General features: G+C 32.5%; 1 protein-coding gene across 5 annotated transcripts; it reads left to right on the top strand.

Annotated features, from left to right (window-relative positions):
- The first annotated feature begins 1715 nt into the window (after positions 1 to 1715).
- LOC145727866 (uncharacterized) lies at positions 1716 to 23790 on the top strand. 5 transcript variants are annotated; one of them, XM_081977711.1, is made up of 7 exons: positions 1716 to 1854; positions 11031 to 11801; positions 13053 to 13319; positions 17680 to 17805; positions 18984 to 19098; positions 21698 to 21848; positions 23281 to 23790. In XM_081977711.1, exons 1-7 carry the CDS (start codon positions 1783 to 1785, stop codon positions 23414 to 23416), a joined length of 1638 nt encoding a protein of 545 aa, XP_081833837.1. In that variant the 5' UTR covers positions 1716 to 1782; the 3' UTR covers positions 23417 to 23790. The 5 variants fall into 5 exon arrangements, with proteins under 5 accessions (XP_081833837.1, XP_081833833.1, XP_081833835.1 ...); XM_081977707.1 differs by having other exon boundaries at positions 13053 to 13475; XM_081977709.1 differs by having other exon boundaries at positions 13053 to 13475; positions 21698 to 21852; positions 23281 to 23486.
- Positions 23791 to 24192: the final 402 nt, after the last annotated feature.

Here is a 24192-nt window from a genome sequence, read left to right as displayed (position 1 = left end):
ACATGAATGGGGTTCTTAACTCACAATCTAATTTCAGAATATTCTAGTTGTTACACAGTGTAATAAATGATTGATATTTGTATAGTCAATATAATAAAAAAGTGGTTAATCAACATAGGCTACAGGACCATATTCTAAGTTAGTTAAACTTAAGTGTTAAAAAGTATTAAGTTAGTTACACTAAAGTCCAGTACTTTCAGTTCAGAATAACTTTATTCTAAGGATAATATCTATGGAAACCGTGAAATCAGACGCTGCTATTGGTCAATTCCGTCATTTCTATAGAAATTATCTTAAGAATAAATTTATTCGGAGGTAAAAGTACCGGCCTTAGGTTGGTTAGACTTAAGTTACAGGGTGTCTCATTATAGACGGCCCCTCAGTAAAGGGCTAAAAAATGTTCTAACAAAAGTTGTAGAATTTGTTCTAAAGATTTGAACGCAACTTACTTGAATTATACAGGATGTTCCAAAAAAGTGTGACAGACCAAACTTTTGTTTTTTTTAAGTGGAACTGTGGATTTCAACGTTATATGGTTGGCTGGATTTATCTGTACTACTGTTGTGAAAAAAATGAGAAAAAGCAAATCAAGTGTTTAGTTATTAACGAGGCTATTAATAACTATTTTTTTATAATAATTTTTTTGTCAGTAAAGACGGGAGTAATTAGGTATTTACTAAGGCATTTTTGCGATGGAATATGTTGATTCGTCTGTTAATATTCTTTTTTATTTCAGTTTTTTGGGAAGTATTACAGATAAATCCAACAAACCATAGTATATCGTTAAAATCGTCTCGACTATTCAACAGTTGAATAATATACAGGGAGTTTGGAAAAACATAAGTTTGGTCTGTCAGACTTTTTTGGGACATCCTGAATAACTCAAGTCAGTTGCGTTCAAATCTTTAGAACCAATTCTACAACTTTTGTATAAACATTTAAGTTTTTAGAGTCTTTTTAATTTTTTTGTAATTAGTGCACTTTTTTGTTGTTTTGCCAAAACTTTCCAATAGATCGGTAGATAATATATTTTATGTAATTGTTCCAGTTTGTTTATTGTGTTTAATTATGAGGTTGTTAGGCCTTTCTATTTGACAGGTTAAAAATACTAGAGAGCTGTCGCAAAGTACAGACAATTTGACTACTAAAGGAAGAACAAATAGTTTTATTCTAACTTTTAATCAAATGTACACAGAAGCCGAACTATCGCAAACAGATTATCAAAATTGGACTAGCAATGTTCCAACTACAAAATTAATTTTGTAAGTAAAAGTAAGTAATTTAGTCGACGAATTTAGAAAGACATTTGAGAGATACTTTTAGTGGATTTCTGTCTTTGTCTCGCGTATGCAATTATTGTCTGTTTCTTTGTCCGTTACACGGTTTCCCTATGGTCAGTTTTTAAAATTAAATAAATTTGGAAAAAGTTTATAAAAGGATTGAAATATCGATCTTAAATGTTGCTAAATGCTGCTAGCTAAAGCTTACTGAATAACTTTGTGCATAAAATTATACAATCTAAAGTACCTTTAATAATACCTTTAGAAGCAGCACAATTTTTTTCACACATCACAAAAAACAATGTACCGACACTGATTTTTTTTTATTTTCAAGTAAATTCTCCTTCACTGGATTTGTGCAAACAGCATATAAACATGGCCGCCCGTATCAATCAATCGATTTATCAATTATAATCAAGTAACGATAACAGGTCTGCGTATCTGGCATTATATTCAGGTGTGTCTAGGAAGTTACTAAAGTCGGTTTATTTTCCAAATCAACATGGCGGCCACTCTAGAGGACAACATGGATTCAGTGCCAACGAACAAAGAAGATGATCCAGAACCTCAACTGGTAAGATTCTTTTTTATGTACGGTGAACGACATACACATCAGTCTCTTCAGAGTGCTACATTCTACTGACTAATCATATCATGAAAACTTTTGTTGGCTAAAGATTACTATATCTTCGAATGATTAGGTTCTGAAAACAACTCTGATAATAAGCGGAGATAGCTATATTCAATTTAACAGAACAGACTATATGGCAACCATATTATATCATGAAAAATATATTAAAAAATTGTTAACAGAAGAGTCTCGATCGTATGAGGTGTAGGTTGTGTAAACAGCTGAACCAAGCGGGTGCGTATGCAATGTCAAACAAAAGATAAGGCGATTTAGCAATTTTGGTACTAAAAAGTACCGCTTTGACTTGTTTAGGCAAATAACAAAGTAAATCTAACTTAAAATTAACCAGATCATACCAACAATCCACTTTAACTAGTAAATTTATGAAAAATTTAAGCGAAATTATTGAAGTTAGGAAGAATCGTCTTGAAACTGTAGCAAATATCGATGCGACGTTACTTGAACGGAAGTAAATAGTTATTTTGTAGTTATATCAATCACTCATATAAAAAGTATTGCAATTCATCTTGTTGAAACAATCAACTTTGATAGAGAAGAAACTTTTGCACTTTACACTCACTTAAAACTTGAAATTAGCCGAAGAATCACCAAATTAACTGTTAAGATAGATAAAATCTGTGCGGTTATACTAGAAAACTGAACCGACACTGATTAAAAACTCAAACAACTTCCTATGGGGTAGGTAGTTGAATATATGCATGCTAGATTAGAATGTTGACAATATTTTGATAAAAACTTTATTACACTTACCGAGATACTATAAGGTTAAGGTTAGATATAGATAATATCAAAATAAAAAAAAAAATATTTGTAAAAAGACTTTCCATTATTTCATTAGCAAATACGGCAGTTTGTGATTTACGTGCAATATTGATGTGCTAGTCGTAAATCGACCGCCATTTTGTGTTGCAAGATTATTTATATCAGCTGCAGATGGCGCTGAATTACGTACGTATTATTCACCTGAGACAAATTAACCGGTAAACTCAAAACTCGAGTAAATGGTAACGCAGTTACGATACTGCTGGCGGTTACAGACATCCTATACGTATTTCTCTTCCGGTGGCCTTATTTACCCGGTTTTGTTTAAATATATCACAGGATAGAACCAGGTAAGTTTTAAGGTTTGATTTAATTTTATTAAATTTTTACATCAACTTTAAGTAAAAATGCATTTAGTCAACTGCTACTAAAATGGTGGGTTATCATTAAGGAAAATCCAATAAATGTTTTAACAATTTGTTTCAAATAACAGTTATTAAATACAAGAGCAGTACTGTATATATTTTGTTTTGCAATATAAAATTTTATGGTACAGTTTGCTGACATTTTTTGGAAATACTGCAACGTTGTCAAGTTAATAATTATTCGCTTCATTTTTATACAAAAGCCAGCACTGGAATTAAAGATGCAGTAGGTCTAATAATGAGAATTGCCAAAATCAATTTATACTGGGTGAGTCTTTTTCAATGTTAAAAAATGCAGTTTTAGAATATGTAACAACATAAAACCGCTTTGTTTATTTTGAAAAAGGTTGGGACTCACTGTTTTTAAGCAAAAAACTAGCTTTGTCAATATTTTTAATACCATTTAGTCGCGATTTATTGATGCTTCTACAGGGTAGTCCAGTTGTTATGCAAAAGTTACACAGTCGGTTAAATTAGGTTAGGATAGTTGTCAAATTTTGTTTAATTTCAGAGATAACCACACTATTTTTTTATTATATTGAAAACATGTTTTATCCTAATTTTACTAATGCGTTCTCAAAAGTTATAATTTTTACGTGTACTCACCGCTACAGTAGAAGATTTAAAAATGAATAGAGTTTTTAATTATTTTTTAAGTTTTGGTTTTATAAACTGCAAATAACTTTGAACTTGGTTTAGGTCTTTAGGTATTGAAACCTCACATCTAAATAATATTTATGTGTAGAATTAGTTTGTAAATGAAGTTTACAACAATTGAATTAAGCTTATCATTAATCTTCAAACGGTTTAGCATATAATATGGTAAAATAATAAAAAAAGTGTAATACCACTTCTCATCAAAATTTACAAAAAAAAAACTGTGTTTCAGTTTTAGGGACAACAAATGAAATTCCAGTTTCTTTATTTGGTTTTACCTGAAAAATTGTTGCACTCTTTGCAGTTACGTCAGTATTCTGCTGAAGCAACCGTATGGGTGTACCCAAGAATAGCTAGTTGTACTTTTTGTTAAAAATGCACTTTTAACACGAATACCATACAATATTTTTTCTAAAAACGCATTAAAAATTTCAATAATTATTTATATTTGAATATTATTTTTCTGCAAACAGTCAAACCAGTTCTATTTGCCAATAATTCCATAACGACCATTGTTGCCCTCTTCGTTACGAACGCTGTCATCCTGTCTTTAATACGTGTTAATAACAACTTTGTCGCACAAATGTATGAAAAAAGTGCCATGGAACAAATTGATGAAGCTGCAAGAAAGGTTGGACATACTACCAAAAAAGTCCCGACAATGATTCGAAAAAGTATTTAATTAATTGTTTGCTTTTAAAATTTTAAATAAATTAAAAGTAAATTACTTTTAACACGGATGTCTAACACGCTATTTTTAATAGTTCACTAGCATGTTGAAAGTTGAATTTTTAATGCGTTTGTAGAAAAACGTATTTTATTATTGGTATACATACATAAACTGTTCCGCTAATTCTTTTGTTGTTTGCTACATATTTTGGAACTGGCTGGGCCATATACTTTGGTGGTGTGGTGTGGTATCAATACTTCAACTCAAATCAACAGTGTAACAACTCCAAAAATATCAAATTTAAGTTATTGCAGTCATGACGTTGCTAATTTCCACCAATTTCAATATTGTACATATTGTAATTTGAATAGAAGATGATTGTTGTTAGTAGAAAAAAATACATCACTGTTATTATGTTCCAAATTTGTCATTTTCGACTTGTTGGGTATCAATATGTATTAAATCGGTAATTTAGGTACTCCATGATCAGTAATAGTACACAAACACTGCATAGATTATATACATACAATGAGCGACATTACTACGGAATTTTGTTTAAAAATCAAGCAATATTTTTTGAATAATTTGCTCGAACAAGTAATTTAATAGCTTTTTAATCCTGAACCATTCAGGAACTGTTTTCGAACTGACTTGGGCCATCTGCATGAATGGGATTGCTGTGTACTGATTTATAGAACTATGTACAAATTATCATGCTGCAAATGGTCCAAGCCTATATTCGAAACAGTTCAGAATCAATAACCCAAACAAAGCTATTATTTCTGGCCCTACTATAGGTTATGATGGTTTTTTAAATTTCCAGGAAGAGGATTCTAAGATAGGATCTTTGCTCTGATTAAAAATAATATATTTTCTTTTTGTTTTGATTTCGAATTGCTTTCTTAAGATTATAGTCGCCTCTGTTTTCTTAACCAACTCTAATCTTATCTCCTTATTAACAAAATTACCGATTTTCCAATTTGATGAGTGATCGACTGATGGTTATAGGTCATATTGTAATCAGTCGATATCTCGCCCCTTTCTATGAAGGAACTGTTAGAGATTTAGAGAGAGACAGGTATACCATACATTTTGATGTGCAAAAGTACAATAAAAAATCACATTAGAAAATATGTATAATAAGTAAATAAGTAATTTTTTTTTAGCAGTTTATTTTTATACGAAGCCCTATACACTGAGGATGGATTTTCAATTGGAGAGTGTCAATATTTAACGCTTTCCTTATTTTTGTAAAATGTGAAATCACATTAATTATAAATTGTTGGAATTTTTACGAAAGATGACTAAAAACTAACAAGCACCTGTTTTCAGTATTTACTCACTAATCCATGATTAGATAACAATAATTGTCAATATGAAATTTTACCACCTATATAAAATAATAAGTACTTTATAATATGTATTTAAATGAAAATATTAGTAGTATTTTCTGTAAATTCTCAAAGGATAAAATGTCAGTTGAACAGTAATCGTAACATTTACGGTTAACGTCAAGATTGATGCTAATCTCTACTGTTAATTTAACGAGGATGGCATACTGTGAACTCATTTTATGGCCTGCTTCTTACAAATATGGGAAGATTTCAACATAATTTTTTATGTAAACAATATGTCAATCTTAATTAAAATTTAGAATTCGTGCCAACATAATTGGCAACGAAAACAATACTTGCATTAAGATTAAATTAATTTGACGGTTTTGAAGCGGTTCTGGTGTTGCACTTCAACAAAAACTAACAGAGAAGATATTCTTTCAGTTGCAGACAAATAAAGAAAATTTAAATAAACTGGATCTGACGATCTTCTTAAAATCACAGTCAGCAAAATAAAAACCTCCCTCCCAGACAAACAAAATTATCTACACTAATTTTTTTCTCATTTTTACCATCTATTCATAAAAATCACAACAATGTAGCTTAGTCTCATTGTTCTGAGAGTCAAAATAACTGGAAAAAACAACATTCATGATATTGTTTGTCTTAATATCAGACAATAGTGACGAAGCCACGCAAATGCTGGAAAGATGTCAACAATCCGCAAATATGGCTTGATTGCAGATAAACACGTCGAAGTCCCAATTTATAAACAATAGTATATGTAAGTAGACGAATTCTCAGGTAAAACTGAAAAAGCTGCTACATACAAATATCTCAATAAATTCGTATAAAGTCTCCTTCCTTAGCCATCATCATATTTTTGAAGATTATATGACAATTTTTTATGATATGTTGGCAAGTAACAAAAAGTAACTTTCTAAGGATAAATTAAATATGATAAAGTCTACTTACAAAACTATAAAATCGAAATCTGTTGTGGTCTCTTTAGAATTTAGATCATTATGTTCAACCTATCCTTACTAAACTCGTTGTACCATTACGTCTTTATGTTGTTAAATCAATAGTTTGTCTGAGTGTTTAAAAATCCATCTTAATATCATAATATCGTATGTGCCTGTTTCCAATCTAGGCCAATGGACATTCTCCAGAAAGTTCCACAAGAATCCATTAGTTTTTTTGTATGAATAAATAATGAGAAGAGTTCTTTTCGTTGTCTGTGCGTTTTAACCGGGACACTCTGTATAAATCTTATTACGTCATTTGACTCAGTTGTCATAGTCTGCTTTACAATTTACCATGTACTGATTTAAAGAGTACCTATAAATTCCGAGTTATACAGGATGAAAGTTTCAACAGAAAATTACATCAAACTGGTTGTCTGTGCGTCAAAAAGTGCTTATTTTTTTGTTTATTTTTAATGAGACACCGTGTATGTTATTAAAGAATTTGTTTCAGCATGTCATGCCATTATTTACTACCCAAAAAACAAACATTTTCGAAGATATACAGGGTGAAAGTCGCAACAGAAAAACAAAGGTGTGGAAAATCCAAAACTGGCCATAGGAAAACCGTGTAACTGACAGAGAAACAAAGACATAAAACGCAATAGGATATCTAGTAGGCTATAATTTTGCGGCAGCGTTGCCAGATTTGAACGCTTCAAATGGATTAGTTACACACAGTTACATAATTTTATTATTGGACTATTAGACCAATCAAAATTATTTCGATAAAAGGATGTTTACTGTTTGGTTACTGCATTTATTTTTAAATAAAATGAAGAAATATTTGCTTTTTAGCTGTATAGCATTCTAGTTGCGCGTTTGCAACAGCTCCCTAATGTTTTAATTTTTATCTGTCAAAAAATTAGGAATGTTCCATTAGCATGATTAATTAGGTAGAAGTCTATATTCGACGAGTTTAGAAAAACTGGTGACAACGTGACAACGCCGCGGCACAATTCATGACAAACTAAGTTTTTTGACTTGTCTTCCATCTTTGTCTCGCGCATTAATTTGCAATGTTTCTTTGTCTGTTACATGGATTTCTGATGGCCAGTTGCAGATTTAACTAAAAGATGTTTGACTTGACGGTTGACAAAGAAAAATTACATGAATAGGATAGATCCAAAAAGATCGTGAATAAACTAGATTAGATTGCGACAATCAAAGAAACAGGAAGATTAGATGCGTTGTTTGGTACAGTCAACATTTTACCCATTTTAAGTGACGTCAAGCAAGTGATGGAAAGAGGTGTGAGCTTATCTGCACTTGCCTAAAATAGCAAATGTAACTCTGTAAGTGTGCATAAAATTATAAGATAAAATGAGAAATGTATAACAAGATAATAATATAAGAGTAGCTCGGTGAGTTACTAATTAATTGTGGTAAATTCACATGTATCTTAAAGCAATGAAATCCCAAAGCCTTCTTGATTGAATGTGTATAGATAATGCCTAAAAATGTAAATATATCATATTTATTTTTTTTTATCGTGTATTATAATATAACTCTATCTTGTGTACATCCTTCATTATCTGTTCTAAACAGTGCATATAAGCTTAAAAGATAAAATAAGATAATCTATATAACCACAGTGAATCCCAGACATTGTTTGCAAATTCGAAGCTAATCAGGTGATATCGGATTCAAAGTAAATTACTTAAGTTTTTTGGAGACGTTTGGAAAGTTTTTATGTTTCTAAAATTCTCCAAACTTTCTGTGCAAATATTCCATTCAATGATGGTTATTATTTGCGTCAAATAACTATAAATACTTTTTTAAAAAAATAAGAATGAAACACGTATCGAAAGTATCTTATTGTGTTACTTATTCAAATTGCTGGATGTTTCCTGATTACATAAACAGCTATTTTCTAATGCTAACATTCACAACACTGAGTTTTCGTAAATATCTATCAAGTACCAAAGAAATATGTACACATTATTCTCACTTCTACGCATGTGTCTGGCAAAATGTGACTTATATTTGTAAGTTTGCCGAGGCTAAGCAAACAACTTGACTAAATAAACGCGTTTTAAGTATTACTACGGATATTCAGTACTTGTAAACCTTTTTCAAATAATATAACTGTACCAAATGAAACTACGTTTTACATGCCACAATTTGCTTACGGATTTTCGAGGTACAATAAACTTATGCATCATATAGCAATTTTTTATCATGGTTTAAAAAAAAGTGGGGTTTAAACAGTGTGAGAGAGTTGGTGGTGGTAAAGACAAATAATTTCCTTTGTTTTGCGCACATTTAAATTATAGATAGACAAACAAGAAATATGTTTATTGTAGACATTAATTTGTATTGTAAAAAAAAACAAATTTAATTTTATTTTTAAAAGAAATTTCTAAACTTGAAAAATTCACCAAAATACCAAATAAATTTCGAAAAACTTCAATCAACATTCATAAACTCATTCAAAACACTTGCAAAGGTAAGTGTAAAACTATCCCAGGATCCGGAAATAAACAAATCTTTGAATTTCAAAAAACAGCAAATTTAGTGCCACCACAATGGTAGTGAAGTCACTAGCACAAAGTGATAGTCACAAAGGTAGGTAATATAGTTGTAAATAGAAAATATTTGCTTGATTAAACTATGTAATTGGAAATATTTCAAAAGCTATTATACAGGTTGTCCGTTTTTCGAGTCGTCTAACCATGGGGATTTCGGTTATTTGAAGAGATACAAGAAAATTTAAATTGGGGCAAAGTTGCGCAACTTGAAACTGAATAAAAATCCGCTTTAAAAATTTAAAAAGCTTTAGTACATCTGGAGATATCCGAAAATTTGGAAATTAGTTTTTATTTTTTTACTAATTTATTTGATGACATAACTGAAAACTAATGACATTTTACCATTGTCACTTTCTTTCCTCTACAACTTGGCAATATCATATTTTAGATCCGACGTTTCGGTTTTTAGTTACCATAATCAACTTACAAGCGCCATATTGGATTTTTACCTTTTTCCATTGAACGATAATTTGCCATATGTCACGGTTTACACTGGCAGTTGAAAATAATAGCTCAACAGTTCTCTGTTAAGTCACATTTACGTAATTTACTTTAAATCTCCCAGGGATTAGAAGTGCACTTTTAATTCCTAAAGGACATTTAAAAATTTTCCTCGTGACGCTTATTTATTTTGGAGATTACGCTTTTGCAAGAGAGTATTATTTATATTAAAAATACACAACAATACAGTATGTCATACTTTTCACATGCACTGTAAGGAACAATAAGCTTCTGAAACAGGCCTTCCCTCAAGAAAAAGTCACTTGCAGTAGCGGATATCTCGGATATGATTAGGTTGGCTGTGACGTCATCGTAGTTTACTTTGATTTTTCTTATACTAGGTTTACTCATTAAGCGCTAATGACAGTCGGCGGCAATAAACGAATACAGTTTCACGGAAACCTGAATATTTGACAAACGTGACATGGACAACCCCACCCATTTTAAATGATCCGCTTTTGACGCAAACATGAGTACACTGCACTATAGCTCAAGGACTACGGTTTTTTCGGTAATGATCAGACACGCGCGGGAAACGGAAACTCTGTTCAAATATCTCCCAGTATACACCTTCCGATGGTATAACCGGGTCTAATGTGATCGCACCTTTTATACAGGGTGTCCCGAATTAAAATTTCTCCATTTAAGAAGAGTATTATACTTAAAAAACTTTGTTTTAGTTTGCTACTAATGCTAATCACATTGCAACTTAGTGCTATCAACAGAGATGGCACCGAACTCTTCTACTAAAAATGAATGAGCAAAGGTGTAATAAAATATGTTTTATTCCATAAGAGTAGTAGTTATCTTCTTTCACTTTTAGGAGGATAGGATAGTTTTAGGTTACGTACCTACTGTTTTCTGTCTCACTTCTTCATTCATCTTATTCGCCCGATGTTGCACTATCGGATTTTAATTTATCCTCTCAACACTTTCATAACATTTAAAATACAGTCTTCATATTATACTTTGCTCAGAAACGAATTGTTTACATTGAACGTTTTGATTGATTGAAATTGAAAGTTTGCACACTATTTCCAAGGTTGAAGAAAATGAAGGTGGTAATATTATTGATTATAAATAAAAGCTCCTCAAAAATGAATAATCTAAATGCAATAAACGACATTACTTTTTGTTCCTCCTAATACAAAATTGGTATTATATTTTTCACTGTTTACTGTATTCTTTTCCAGAAAATGGAACCTAAAGAAGAAGTTTCTGAAGATTCTTCGCAAGAAGCAAAGATTTCAACCGAAACGGCAAACCTAGACAAAACCCAAGATGATATTAAACAAGAGATCGTAAAACCAGAAGATCAAACGTCCGCTCAACACGAGGATATTCCTGTGATGAGTGTTGCCACCGAACAAGTCGAACAAGACGGCACATCGACTCCCCCAACAGTAATTAGAAGGAATGTTCTAACAACGGCGGGAAAAATTGAGACATCGAACGAAGCACTAGAAATTCAGAATGAAGAAATCGTAAATACTTCAGAGTTGAGTTCTCCTGAAGAAGAAAAGTTGTCTCCCACAGTTTCCCACGAGGTAGCTTCGTTCCAAATAATCAATCAGGATCCCTCAAATCATTTAGAACACTACGTTGTGACAACAGAGGGTGATGGTGAAGGTTACCAACAAACTTTTGAGACATCCTCTAATGGACAACAATCCCAAATTTACACATTGGAAATTCCTACATCGGAAGGTACTACCGTTCCAGTGACAATTGAAACTGCTAACATTGATGCATCCGCTGATTATGCCAATCTGGAAACTGCTCAGTACGCTAATGGGCAGTATCCAGCTGATGGATCACAGTATCTTCAACAACGCCAATACAACACTATGCAGTATCAATTGGACAATAGAAGTAGCGGAGAAAATTCACCAATTAATATTAATAGCAACGTTCTAGTGCGCAGCAATGACCCTATTTTGGCTTCATCTAGGTATCATCATCAGGTAAGTCCGAGACGTTATTACAAAGTTTTAAAGTGGTGATTTTTGTTAGTTTGTTACTGTAGTTTTGTACTGAAAAGTAGTGAAAAAATAAAGTTCACATAAATAGACAAATTTAATTAAAATTAATCGGATCACTGTTGATTTCTGTTGACTCGTCCATACATAGGGACAAAGCTGCTCCTCTGCTCTGTGCCTTATTTTTGTTTATATCTAACGTTATTATTATTCTACTTTTTTCTCTGTCTATTCAAATGGATGTTTACATCATGTTTTTTCTGTCTATACCAGTTCACTGTTGTTGAGCCATTACATTTTCAAATTTTGCAGTGTCATAATTTCTAATTAGAATGAGATACCTAGAGCAAAACGGCTTGCATATGCTTAACTTTTTGAGACCTAATGCGTGGTAATATTGGAAAATTTTACAGGTCAATTTTCTTATTGTTTTTTTAGTTTTGTGCCTCAATATTGTTCTGCTGTCAACCTGGACATAGGGTTTCTGATTATTGGCGTTGTGGCCTCCGGGTAGAAGTCCTTGTTCTGACAATTGAGTAGAATATCTTTCTATTTTTCTGCCTCTTCATTAGCAATGACTTTTCTGAGCTTTTTATTGTTTCTCCCTCGGCAGATTGGAGTGCTGATGATGACCTAGTGGGCCTAAACCGCTTCACAGGTCATCAGTACTCCAACAAGGATCAATAAAACATTTGCACGTTTTTTCTTATTGATACATCCTGAATTCTACACCATGCACCTCCGCATTTCCAACTAGACTTTACTATTTTACCGACTTTTCAAAACTTTCATATCAGTAGTGTTTCTTATATCGATGGACTTCTTCAAAATGGCGATTATTATTCCAGTTATTGTCAATTTGTATGTATGTATTTTTATTGTTCTTCTGCAGTTTCATTTGTCTATAGCTTTGTTTGGGTTATTGATTTGAACTGTTTGTAATATGGGTTTGGATCATTTGCACAATAATTTGTATATAGATTAATACTTATCCCGTAGATCCAGATAGACCAAATAAGTTCGGGAACAGTTTCTGAACGGTTCAGAATCATGAAGCCGAACAAAGCTTATGTGATGGTGCTTCATGTTGACACTAAAGTAAAAAACTATTAAGATCAACCTATTTTAAAACTTTTACTTCAAATTTCTAAAAAAACTAAATACTAGATCAAGTCTTTTTAGGACAATTTAGCTCATCGAATCAAAAGATTAGTAATTCAGAGAACATTGTTGCAGAATAACTACGAGCAACAACTAAACCAAATCACTTTGCCCACCCCACATAGCGGCCAAACATATCAAATAACTCCCACCACCACCTCGGACTCGTGGAATTCAACCACCGCAGTGTCGTACCAAGGTTATCCAGTGCCCGGCAACGTGAGCGTCCATCAAGCTGATAGCAGCACGTCCCAGTACTACATAAACAGCACCTGGACTGGAACAGGGACATTGGAAGATGGCAGCACAGTTTCGGCCGTGCAAAGACAAGCATCATCAGAGGTACTAGTCAAAGAGTGCGTAAATTGTGGGGCGAGCGTCACACCCCTTTGGCGCAGAGACGGTACGGGGCACTACCTGTGCAACGCGTGCGGTCTCTATAACAAAATTAATGGTGTGAACCGACCGCCCATTAGGCCCACCAAGAAACCGCAGGCGGTAAGTCTTCGTGGGGTTGATGTTCGTGTTTTTTTGGGGAGGGGTGCGTGTTTTGAGGGATTATTTGCAGGGTGTTGCTAATTTCGCCCCCGCCAAGTATAATAGTTTTGCCGAGGGTAGATTTCAGAAATGAATACATTTGCCCCCAGAGCCTTATCGTACTGACATGTGATTGTCAACTGACAGTGTTATTTTCCAATTTTGGAGTTAATGGACGTGACTATACCGTGTGTCAGGATAATTGAGACAACCGCTTGAAAAATTCACCAAAATTTCAACTTATCTCAGCTCTTTTTGGAGAACGTTGTTTTTCTAAATGTTTACTCTTACTAGACGTGATGCAAGTGGTAGTCAAAAATTAACAGATCACAGAAATTAGGACAAATTCCAATTAAATTTCAGTTTTAAAATTAGGTTGCTGAACGTCAAACAAGTGCTTAATCAAGTGTCCAGATAGAATTGTACGAAAATTCACCAAAATTGCAGTTTTCCATTTAGAATTTTTATTTTTTAGGTTCAAAGTAGCTTGAAATGATGGAAATTTGAATTTTTTTATTTATGATTTTAGAGGCAACACTGTCCATTTAGAAAGTGGTACGTTACATCATATCCGATATCGTTGACGTACGGCCTGACTGATACACTTAACACCATACAAATTTCAACGCGGTTTCATATAGGATGATATCACTTGTGTAACTGGTGTAAATGGGTCGTATTTACTTTGGCTGATAAGGAAACGAAACGAATTTGGCTCTCCGAATCTTGACGGTACTAAACTAAAAGTGTCATGGGCTATTATTGAAGGAGAAGTTTAAGTCAAAAGTAAATTGCTTAATTCACAAACCGTAAATACTTCAGGTGCTTATCAATTTTGCTGTTTACTTTTTTGCATTCATTTTAAAGAGAACAAAACAAACAATAGTGATTTTTTAAAATTGTTGATAAGTGAGTTGAGTAGTTGTAAATGAATTTCAGTAAAAGTACTTTTAAAAAATTGTATCATAGTTTAGTCGTTTTAGAGTTACTTTTTACTTGCTAGAATTTTTCTCAGAAAATGTTGTTTGCAATATGGAACATTGATGGGTGGAAACCTTTTCATTATTAAAAAATACGACAAATTACAACGGTGCCAATGATGTTTTTTACATGTTTAAACCAACAATATTTAATCTACTCGCAGTTTAACTACAATATTTCCATTAAAGAATAGGAAATATTTTTTGGCATTCGGACATAAGTTAAAAATAGTGTTCCGCATTTAGTCGGACTAGAACCAACGACCTCTATAATATATTTCCGGGGTAACGCTTTTCTATCGAAGACAAGATTTTTGTCTGATTTTTAATTAATGTCTGAATGCCAAAAATTACTTTCTATTATTTAGTATATTTACGGACGATAAACAATTCCACTTAAGTACTCATTATAAGTTAAGTGAATCATAGATAAGCGAAGGTAGCGGTTCCCTGAAATAACCGATAGATCAATTTATTTTTTGTGGAGTGAACTGATTGTGACTGTACCTAGTCAAATTGTTTTTATCTCTTATCACGCGTTGTCTTCCCTTAATTTTATTTTTGACAATTCCAAAGCTATTTTCAGTCCAGGGCTTTAATTTAGAAAAAAAAGCTTTTTTGGCCGATGTAAAAATTTTAATTTGAGAATGTGTCAACTTTGATTAAGTTTTAGTATTTTTATTTTCTTGCAAATAGAACATCGGTTTTGTTAAGGAATATTCCGATCGTAAAGTAGACAAAACCTTCTACTTTTGATTTAGATGAAAAGTAATCCAAAAAGGATGTTTATGTTTTAGTCAGTGGGCATATTCTGCTCTATACTACGACTGTGGGAATGTTGTGGTTCACACATAATTATAGCTCATCCAGGGTCTCCAGTTATTTCAGAAAATGGATAGTCTTTGTGGTCGAGACAATGGGTCTTAAGAATAAAAATCAGCATAGAGTTTATACTCAAAAACGCGGAGCAAATACTCCACAAGGTTTAAATAAAAACAGAAGCAAATACTTTGCTTGAGTAGGTAGGTACTCATGTGCCATTGCTTTTTGGGTTGTCTGTGTGATGCAGGAGATTGTCGGTCTTTATCTTGGAAGACCACTTCATAAATTCCTTAAAATGAACCATCAGCCATAGATTAAATGTCTAAATATTCATCCTAGTTTCATTCCGAAATTAATCTCTTAGATTCATCTCCAAGCAGTACAAGATACATCCGTAGAGAAGTTCCAAACGGTCGCCATTATGTTGTACGCCCTGCTTCCTGTTCTTTTCACCTCGATGCTCCATATTTCGCTAAGTCACAGGTTGTATGGTATTGTCGGTAAGTGACTATCCTCATCTCTTTCTTCATTAAACTTGGACATGGATTAAATTAAAAAAACACTCCAACTCGAAAGTTGGTGTCATTTTCATTTGGCTTGTTTTCGTATTGACAACTTTCCCCAACGCCATAACAAAACTTTTGCTTGTTGAGCGAGACTTTCCTTGTACGGACTCTGGTTTCTTGAAAGTTTTATGGTATTGTTTCACCAGATAAAGAGCAAGCAGTTTGAGAAATTCCTGTTTTCTCCTGCTGGTAAATGTTATACAAGCTCTGTTTTTATGGGAGATTATATCCTTAAGGTTCCTTCTCAGCATAAGCCTGAACATTAACGTCCCACAGGACGAGCATAGGCAATAGATCCACTAAAGGACAGCTAAGGGAGGACGCAACCCCTTTCTTAAGACAAGGGCGATAACCTGAACATCTCCCCCTTGCTGCTCTGTCATTGGTCTTTGCATTAGCAGCGCCTTGATCCAATTTTAGTCGCCACAAGTTTTTCCTTCAAGATTACTCAAAGCTAGGTCTGCTAGGAAAGAGCGTACTGCAGAAGATTTTTGCTGTCAATGCTATGGCCCTAAAATCCACCAGCCTTTCCAGGAACGACGAATGAGAATAGTTTATCCAAGCTGGAGCAGCGCTTAAAAAGTACTATTGGTTCCTGGGAATTTGTGAGACTTAAATGTGGTAATGGCCCGTTTAAGAATACATTGACATCTTGTTCACTCTATTCGGCATTTTTGCTGTACATGTATTTGTTCTGTGACAACAGGTTTGAAATAAAAATTGTATTCAGAAATATATCTAAAATATGTTTGTGACATCCAAATTGATTGTAGGATAATTCAATTCAAGGGTGGAAAGTAAATATAAACTCGACAGTGTCATATAAACTGTAGTCCAAAGGTGACTCGTAGCGGAGCTAGCAAACCTTAAAGATGAGCCACAAAAACCAATTTTTTAACTTTAATTCCTCAAGAAAGAAAAGTAGTACATGTTCATCATTTTTAAGTGATCATTTGGGAATGCTTTAAATTTTTTAAAATAATCTGGTGAGATACGGAGGCCGCTCAAAATGTTTGATGACTTTGTCTGTACATTTTTTTTTCAGTTTGCATAGCTTTTCAAATACCGTCATTTTTATACACTAATGCATGATGAAAAAAATTCTTATCTATCCAGATTATTTTAAAAAAATTAAGGAATTTTTAAATTACCTTCAAAATCGTGCCAAATTTCATAAGTTTTTTTTACAAATTAAAAGTAAAAAACTGTTTTTTTTTTGGGAAACATATCGCTAGCTCCACTAAGGGGAATTTTATAACCATAGTTTGTATGACTTTTGGCGTTTATTTTGTATGTATGTACTTTCCATCTTTTAAGTATCCCACAATCAATTTTGACCAACCTGTTTAAAGTTAGTGGCAACAACGTATTTTTGTTCGACACACCTGATTATATTTTCCGATTTTGTTGCTTAATCTCAACTCTATCTTCAACTTTACAACTCTTTTGCCTGCTAAATATTAATTTTGAGATTCATCAAGGCACCTATGTCAAAATGACACAAATATCAAAAATACAAGATGAGTTATGATTGGTTTATTTTATGTTGCAGGGAAAGAATTGTTTGTGATTGGTCTATTTTATATTTTACTTTTACTTTACTCACTCGTTTAACTAAATAATATAACTACAGAATAGCAGCTACCAAGCAAAACCTATGTGAAAGAAAAGTTAGATTAGTTAACCCCTCCCCCCTCAAAACGTTTAATCCGAAAATCATTCAACCTCACTAGCACTGTATGCTGTCTGAACTAGTATTTCTGATAATATAATACAATATAAAAGTGATGTTTTCAGAACAATAACCGGCGAAATGGAGTTGCTTGTGCTAACTGTAAAACTTTGAATACGACATTGTGGAGAAGAAACAATCAGGGTGAACCAGTATGCAACGCTTGTGGTTTATACTATAAATTGCACGGGGTGAGTACTAACATTTCTTTATAATAAAGAAGTATTGCGCAATAGTTGTATAAATTGTGTTTTGGGCGCACATGCACTTACCTAAATACGTTATTCTAAGCTGCTATTGTTTTCAAATAAGACAGTGGGTTTTTTAAGAGGTATCGATTATCGAAAAGTAAATAGTAATTAAGATACCAAGGGCATTATAAGTATTTAAAAAAAATTAAATTTACTTCACAGAAATTGAAAGTTCTATTTTACTAAAGTTTATTGTGCAAAGCTGTAAATCCTAATATGTTCTCTCACAAAACAATTTGTCGACAACCCTAAGTTTTCGGTTTGTAAACGAAAAAACGTGTTCTGACCAAATTTTTGAGACTAACCTAAATTCGGCAAGTCTCGGTATCTTAACTGGTCAATTTCTTGTCATCAAATTTGACAGCTTTTGTCTAAAGTAAAATTTTTGTCGACTTAAAATAATTAGAATAATATAATATTATACTTAAAATGTGTATTTTCTCCTGAAACACTGAAAAACTAAGATTTGCAGTTATTTTTGTATGGGTTATTTACACTTAGTACCCTTAAAATATAACAATCAAATTTTACTGTTCCAGTTCAAAAATGTGTACTTTTCCTTTATTTACACTAGTTTTTACGTCACCTGACCTATAGGATTACTTGCCTTACTTTAAACACAAACCATCTTTCGTTGTAACGCTATTAATCCCTTTATCAACAATTCCCAGAAATGTCGCATTTATGGTGTTTGTTGCCACTTTTCGTTTGCTAAATTCTTTAAAAAGTCGTGTTTTTGTCTATAATACATATTCATTTGCGTATCTGCTACCTGTTCTGTATCAGAATACGAATTGATAACTCCAGACTAAATGTAACTTATATCTGGACCAACGTAACACCAGATAAAGTGGATATCTTATATTTACCAGAGATTTTTGCGTTGTTATGGCGCCTTTATTCTAAATAAGATATAGCAATTTTGAATATTATCAACCCCATGGATAAACTGATACGATGGCATTATCACAAGAAGATACTGTATCGTTGGGCATATCTTAGATTACAGCTTACCAAACTAACTAGACAGTTTTTCGTGGCAAGTTGATGATGATACAAGTTGCTTTTAAAAGTCTGTCAGATATGGCGACGTGGATAATAATCCGCATAAATTTCAGGTCAACCGGCCAATTAGTATGAAAAAGGAGGGAATCCAGACAAGGAAAAGACGTCCAAAAAGCAATTCCTCGGTACATAATGGCGCAGGTGTGTCAGGAATACAACAAAGAATGAGTGAGTTGGCAATTCAGTTTACTTAACCGTTTCAAAATATCAATAGCAACATAAATTATATTTTTATTAATAACGAATGGTATACGTGCAAATTGAACAGTCGAAAATTTGAAGTCTGTCGAAGATTACACATTTCTAGATAAAAATATAAGTGCTAAGTCAACAAAGCGGCTAAATGCAGGGTAGATAAGAATGATCTGAAAATATCGGTTAATGTGGAAAAACATGGTATATTGTCGCTGTACGACAGCAATAAAATGTGATTATGCTGTATTTCAAGCCATGTCGCATTGCAACCTTGAAAGCTTATAATATAAAATAATCAATAAAACTTAAGAATGTAAAGCCTTTTTTATTAATCTTTTACTTCGAACTACGATTAACAACATATTCAAAGTGCACTAGTACTATCGATTATATGCGTTGATAAAGTTTAATTGATTGGAGTTTATATTATTTTAGAATAATGATTAATTTAATTTGCGCTTCCGTTTTTAAATTTGTTTTTGCTGGATGCTTGATGCAGAACTATTTCATTTTTACTCTAAGCTATTCACAGGAAAGCTACAGAGTACAGACGTATGTGCAAACTTATCAAGCTTGAATGTCTAGTAAATTTGAACAGATCACAAGAGAGCGTAATAACAACTTTAAAATAATAAAGGTCATATATTATCTTTAAATACAATGGCACTTTGAAAATACTTGCAAAAACAAGCTATGTTTACTAGTAACATCTTTAAAAAAAGTCAAAAGTTGCTTAAAGGAAATTGAGATATCGAAACCTTTTGTCGTAGAGTTTGCCACCATTGAAAATAGCAGGTTTTTTCTATTACATGCACTGTACAAAATTGTTTCTGACAGGTGGCACTTTTTACAAAGAATGGAGTCGTCTACCATAGTGGAATTTAAGGTTCAAAATATAAACTTAATACATTTTTATGCGTTACAATGTGCTATTAAGTCTTTGCTTTTCAATATTAAATCGCCAGTATTTTTATACAAGGCTTAAATAAAATGTTAAAATGAGCTTGGCACGATCCCTCGTGACGTAATTAGAGACTCTTCAATTCCATAACGTAAGTGTAGATGGCTAAAGTCGGGAGGCAAATTATTCATTCTTTGTAACCAGTGCATTATTTCCAAAGTTATTAACACTTGCCTAATAATGTTCAATCAAGTATTTTTTATTAACTTGGGTATGTTCTGTTGTACTAGGAAAGATTGCAGATCTAACAAGTAAGAAGCTGCAAAATGTTTTTTTATGATCTGGGTTTAGTTCAGCAGACAGCCACAAATTTCTAGCTTTCTTCTATTTTAAGTTATTCACAGAAAATCTATTTTCAATAAAATCTTCATTTTCCAACTGATGTTTTCAAGCAATTTACAATAAATATTTGGAAAAAGAGTAAGTAGTAGTAGTAGTTTCTGTTATGAACGTTAAAATTTGGTAACGTCAAAACAAATAAGTGGACGCCACGTGAATGACGTCGGTCTTTTTGATAGAGGACGTTGATTGCTTATGGAATAAGTAAACTAAATGGAACATTGTTTTGGGACACTCTACAGAACAGAAAATGCTCTTTAAAATGCCGCAAAAACGAGTTTCTACGATTAGCCGTTTTCGAGATATTTCATTTCTTTCAAAGCAAACTTTGGGTTACTCCTACCACTTTATTTGAAAAGATAGAAAAACAGTTAAATAGGAAAATTCTTCGTAGAGAATAGGGGATTACTTTTATGAGATTTTTACCTTTCTATTTAAATTTTCAGAGTTTTTGGACATTTTTCATTTTAGTGGTATCGAAACGCCCCCTAGCGGTGGATTTAGAAAGCTGAAAATTATTTGCAGCATGTTCCCTTGGCCACATTTACTAAATAAAAAATTTTTTCGTAGCCATTCCATGTATAGTTTTCGAGAAACAGCCGTGTGTACGGCTTATTGGGACACCCGGTACATATGTATACGTATACAAGATGTTCGTCATCAAATTATTTGCAGAATTTTTGGTGATTCATTAGAAAAAACCACCATTATTGACTGTAGCATTTTTATTTTGAATATTTGAATTTAGAATATTTTGGCAGTATTTTTTGATTCAACTTTTTAAATTATGTACATCAAATGAGTATTTCAGTTTTTTAATTAAATACAGGGAAGCCCAAAAAGGGGGTCAATCCTCAGTAAATGACCCTGTACATTACTCGTGTGGTATGGCAAATTAATAAACCACCCTAGTAATGTAAATTACTATTCCATCCTTTCTGCTTCATACTACAAAATATTAGCCTTTTTGCACATACCTACGTGGTACAATATACAATACATACAACAAGTTTCTGGGAATAATGGTGAATGCAATGTATACAGTGTGTCCTAAATTGGTTTCAATATGTTTTGAATTGTTGATGGTAATCATAAAGGTTTACTGAATAAATAGGTTAAATGAGGAATGATAAAAAAGTTTTTTGAGACTTAGTAGTATATCCGATTTCCAGTAGTTTTGGACTCGAAAAATGGGAAATTCTCCGAAAACGTTGACCGTTGACAAAAGAGTGCACTAAACGAAAATTGTGTCTAACTTGCGCTTTATTTCAGATAACAATCAAGGACTGTATTACCAAAACATAGCGCATGATGCTGAGATGCCTATGGATCAGTACCAACTGCCTCACAACATCACAAATTCCACCGTATACCAATACAGACAAATTCAGACCAGTGATCACATCAATCGTCAAATGGGCAAGTAAGTGAGTACGTGTGATTTTCATAAAAAACATTTTTGATCTACACAGGTTAGGTATACTTTTAATCGGGAAAATTGTACTAAACAAAACTATACAACAAAATAAGGAAAACTTTTCATATATACAAGTTTTTACAATTTTGGAAATGCTCCAGATGCTTAAATTTTCAAATAACAAAATTTCGATAAGTTTGTATTTATGCAAAACTCAAAAAGTCAAGCGGAACAAAGCGGAAAGTCTATATTTGACATTCTGCTGGTTTTGCCTAACAACAGTGTTATTATAATCAACAGTGCTATCTAATATGCCAGAAATGTCTAGAACCACTCGGAAAGTTGATCAGCTATACAGGGTGTCCCGCGAAGTTAGGGACAAAAATTTTACTATGTGTTCTTTAGGTAAATTTAAGTCAAACATGGATCCGCAAATGCTTCCTTACCAAGATATGATTTTTTTTTAAATTTAATAGTTGTGTCATGTTTATAGGACATTTTCGACTCGAATTCACCTAAAGAACATGTAGTGAAATTTGACACACTGTATAAACCTGGCAACAACATTCATTACTACCAAAAGCCAACGAAACCTAAATCCACTTAATTTTCATTCAAATTAGTGTGTCACAAGACGAAACATCATGCCTTGCTTGTTGAAAAGAGTCCTGGGATATTATATAGGGTGTCCAAAAAGTCTGGAATATTGCAAATATCTCGAAAACTACTGATTTTATTTTTCCTAAAGATTGCATATTGTTATAGTAAACATGAAGGTGAAACGAGGTTTGCAAGTATACAGGGTCAGTCACAAAGGATACCAACTTTTTTAATTCAAACTTAACACTCTGTATATTACTTCAGTATTCATAAAGACCAATTCAGTGATACACGATTTTATAACTTCATTTGAGTTACTGATATAAAAAAAATCCAAGAATAACTTCCTATGTATACCTATTTGCCTATTTAATTATTCAAAACTAGTGTTTTATGAAAGGTTTACCCACCTATAAGATTGGTAGGAGTAATAATAATAGATATAACGTCAATATGATGTTGAAGTGTTATCAATTTTTCCTGTGTCCTAAAATTAATCAAATTTTTGTACAAGTACATAAAATTACTGTTTTTGACTCTGAAAATAAGTTGTAAAAGTAGTAATTCTGTAAATCGTTGAATTGGTTTTTATGAGTACTCTTAATATACAGGGTGTAAAGTTGGAATACTTTGTGACTAACCTGGTATACTTGCAAACCACGTTTTACCATCACAACATGCGCTTTTATTTGCTACAACAATATGCAAACTTTGAAAAAAATAAAATCAGTAGTTTTCGAGATATTTGCAATACACAAAACCAGAAAAGAAAATATATATACAAAACGAGTATAAAAGCCAAACATTGTGCAATAATTAGTAATATTTTTGGTTACAGTGTGGCGCAACTTCAACCGATAATGGGCCCCGGGGTAGATCCTAATCGAGTAATTAGTTCGAGTTCACCTCAGGTCCAGGTGCAACAGGTGCAATATCACGTGGAAGAAGCCACGGAAGAGACTGACCTTCACTGACGCCAGACGAATTTTTTGTACTTAAATTTTTGTATAGTATTTATTTTCAATTTTATATATTTTTCATGTAATTTAAGAAATTTCTTTATTGAAGCATTTACTTTAAAACAAATTACCAAAAATATGTTAGTTTTGTACAATATTATACACTTACACGCAATTAAGTGGTTTACCAAATGTACAAACTTTAAAAAGATAATAATATAAAGGTAAAAACATTTTTTGCAATCATTATTAAAAATCTATTTATTATAAGCTTGACATAATAATATCCAGAAAGTCGAATTAGTGTACTATGTTTATATCCAGCTAGATTTGCAACATAACTCAGCAAACTGTATCTAAAACTTGTTTAATAGACTATGTTAATATAATATTTCATATTTTTATGTATGAAGTACCTGGGAGTTTTGTAAATGTAACTGTGTTATGTTATTAATAGTCCGGATTTCTAGAAATTTTGCTTTTTGTTAATAATAAAAGCAACCAAACTTTAACATCTAATGTGAACGATTTACGCAAAAACACGTCACGTCTTCTTTCTTTCAGAAGCTTTTCAACTTATCTATAGAAGCTCTCAAAAGATTTCAAGAAAGTAGTCTAAAAAGGTTTTAAAACACTACAGAAACTCCAAAATGCTTCTCAAACAGTCGAAAGCCTTCCAAAATCTTTTAAAACAATCTAAAGGCTTCCAAATGATCTTCAACTAGTCTAAAAGCTCTCAAAAAAATTCAAGGCAGTCTAAAAGCTTCCGTATGCTTCTAAAGCAGTTTAAA

The sequence above is a fragment of the Ips typographus genome, linkage group LG4 (assembly GCF_016097725.1).
Source record: "Ips typographus isolate SLU linkage group LG4, UJ_Ityp_2.0, whole genome shotgun sequence".
Classification (NCBI taxonomy): domain Eukaryota; kingdom Metazoa; phylum Arthropoda; class Insecta; order Coleoptera; family Curculionidae; genus Ips; species Ips typographus.
The sequence above is the reverse complement of the archived record's forward strand: the minus strand, read 5'-3'. Positions and strand labels throughout refer to the sequence as shown.

What these genes read in the sequence shown, in the direction of transcription:
- LOC145727866 (XM_081977707.1), top strand. Translation starts at nt 1,783, where the DNA reads ATGGCGGCCACTCTAGAGGACAACATGGATTCAGTGCCAACGAACAAA. An exon ending in ATGATCCAGAACCTCAACTG is followed by an intron (nt 1,855 to 11,030) that starts GTAAGATTCTTT and finishes ATTCTTTTCCAG; the next exon opens with AAAATGGAACCTAAAGAAGA. An exon ending in CCACCAAGAAACCGCAGGCG is followed by an intron (nt 13,476 to 17,679) that starts GTAAGTCTTCGT and finishes TGATGTTTTCAG; the next exon opens with AACAATAACCGGCGAAATGG.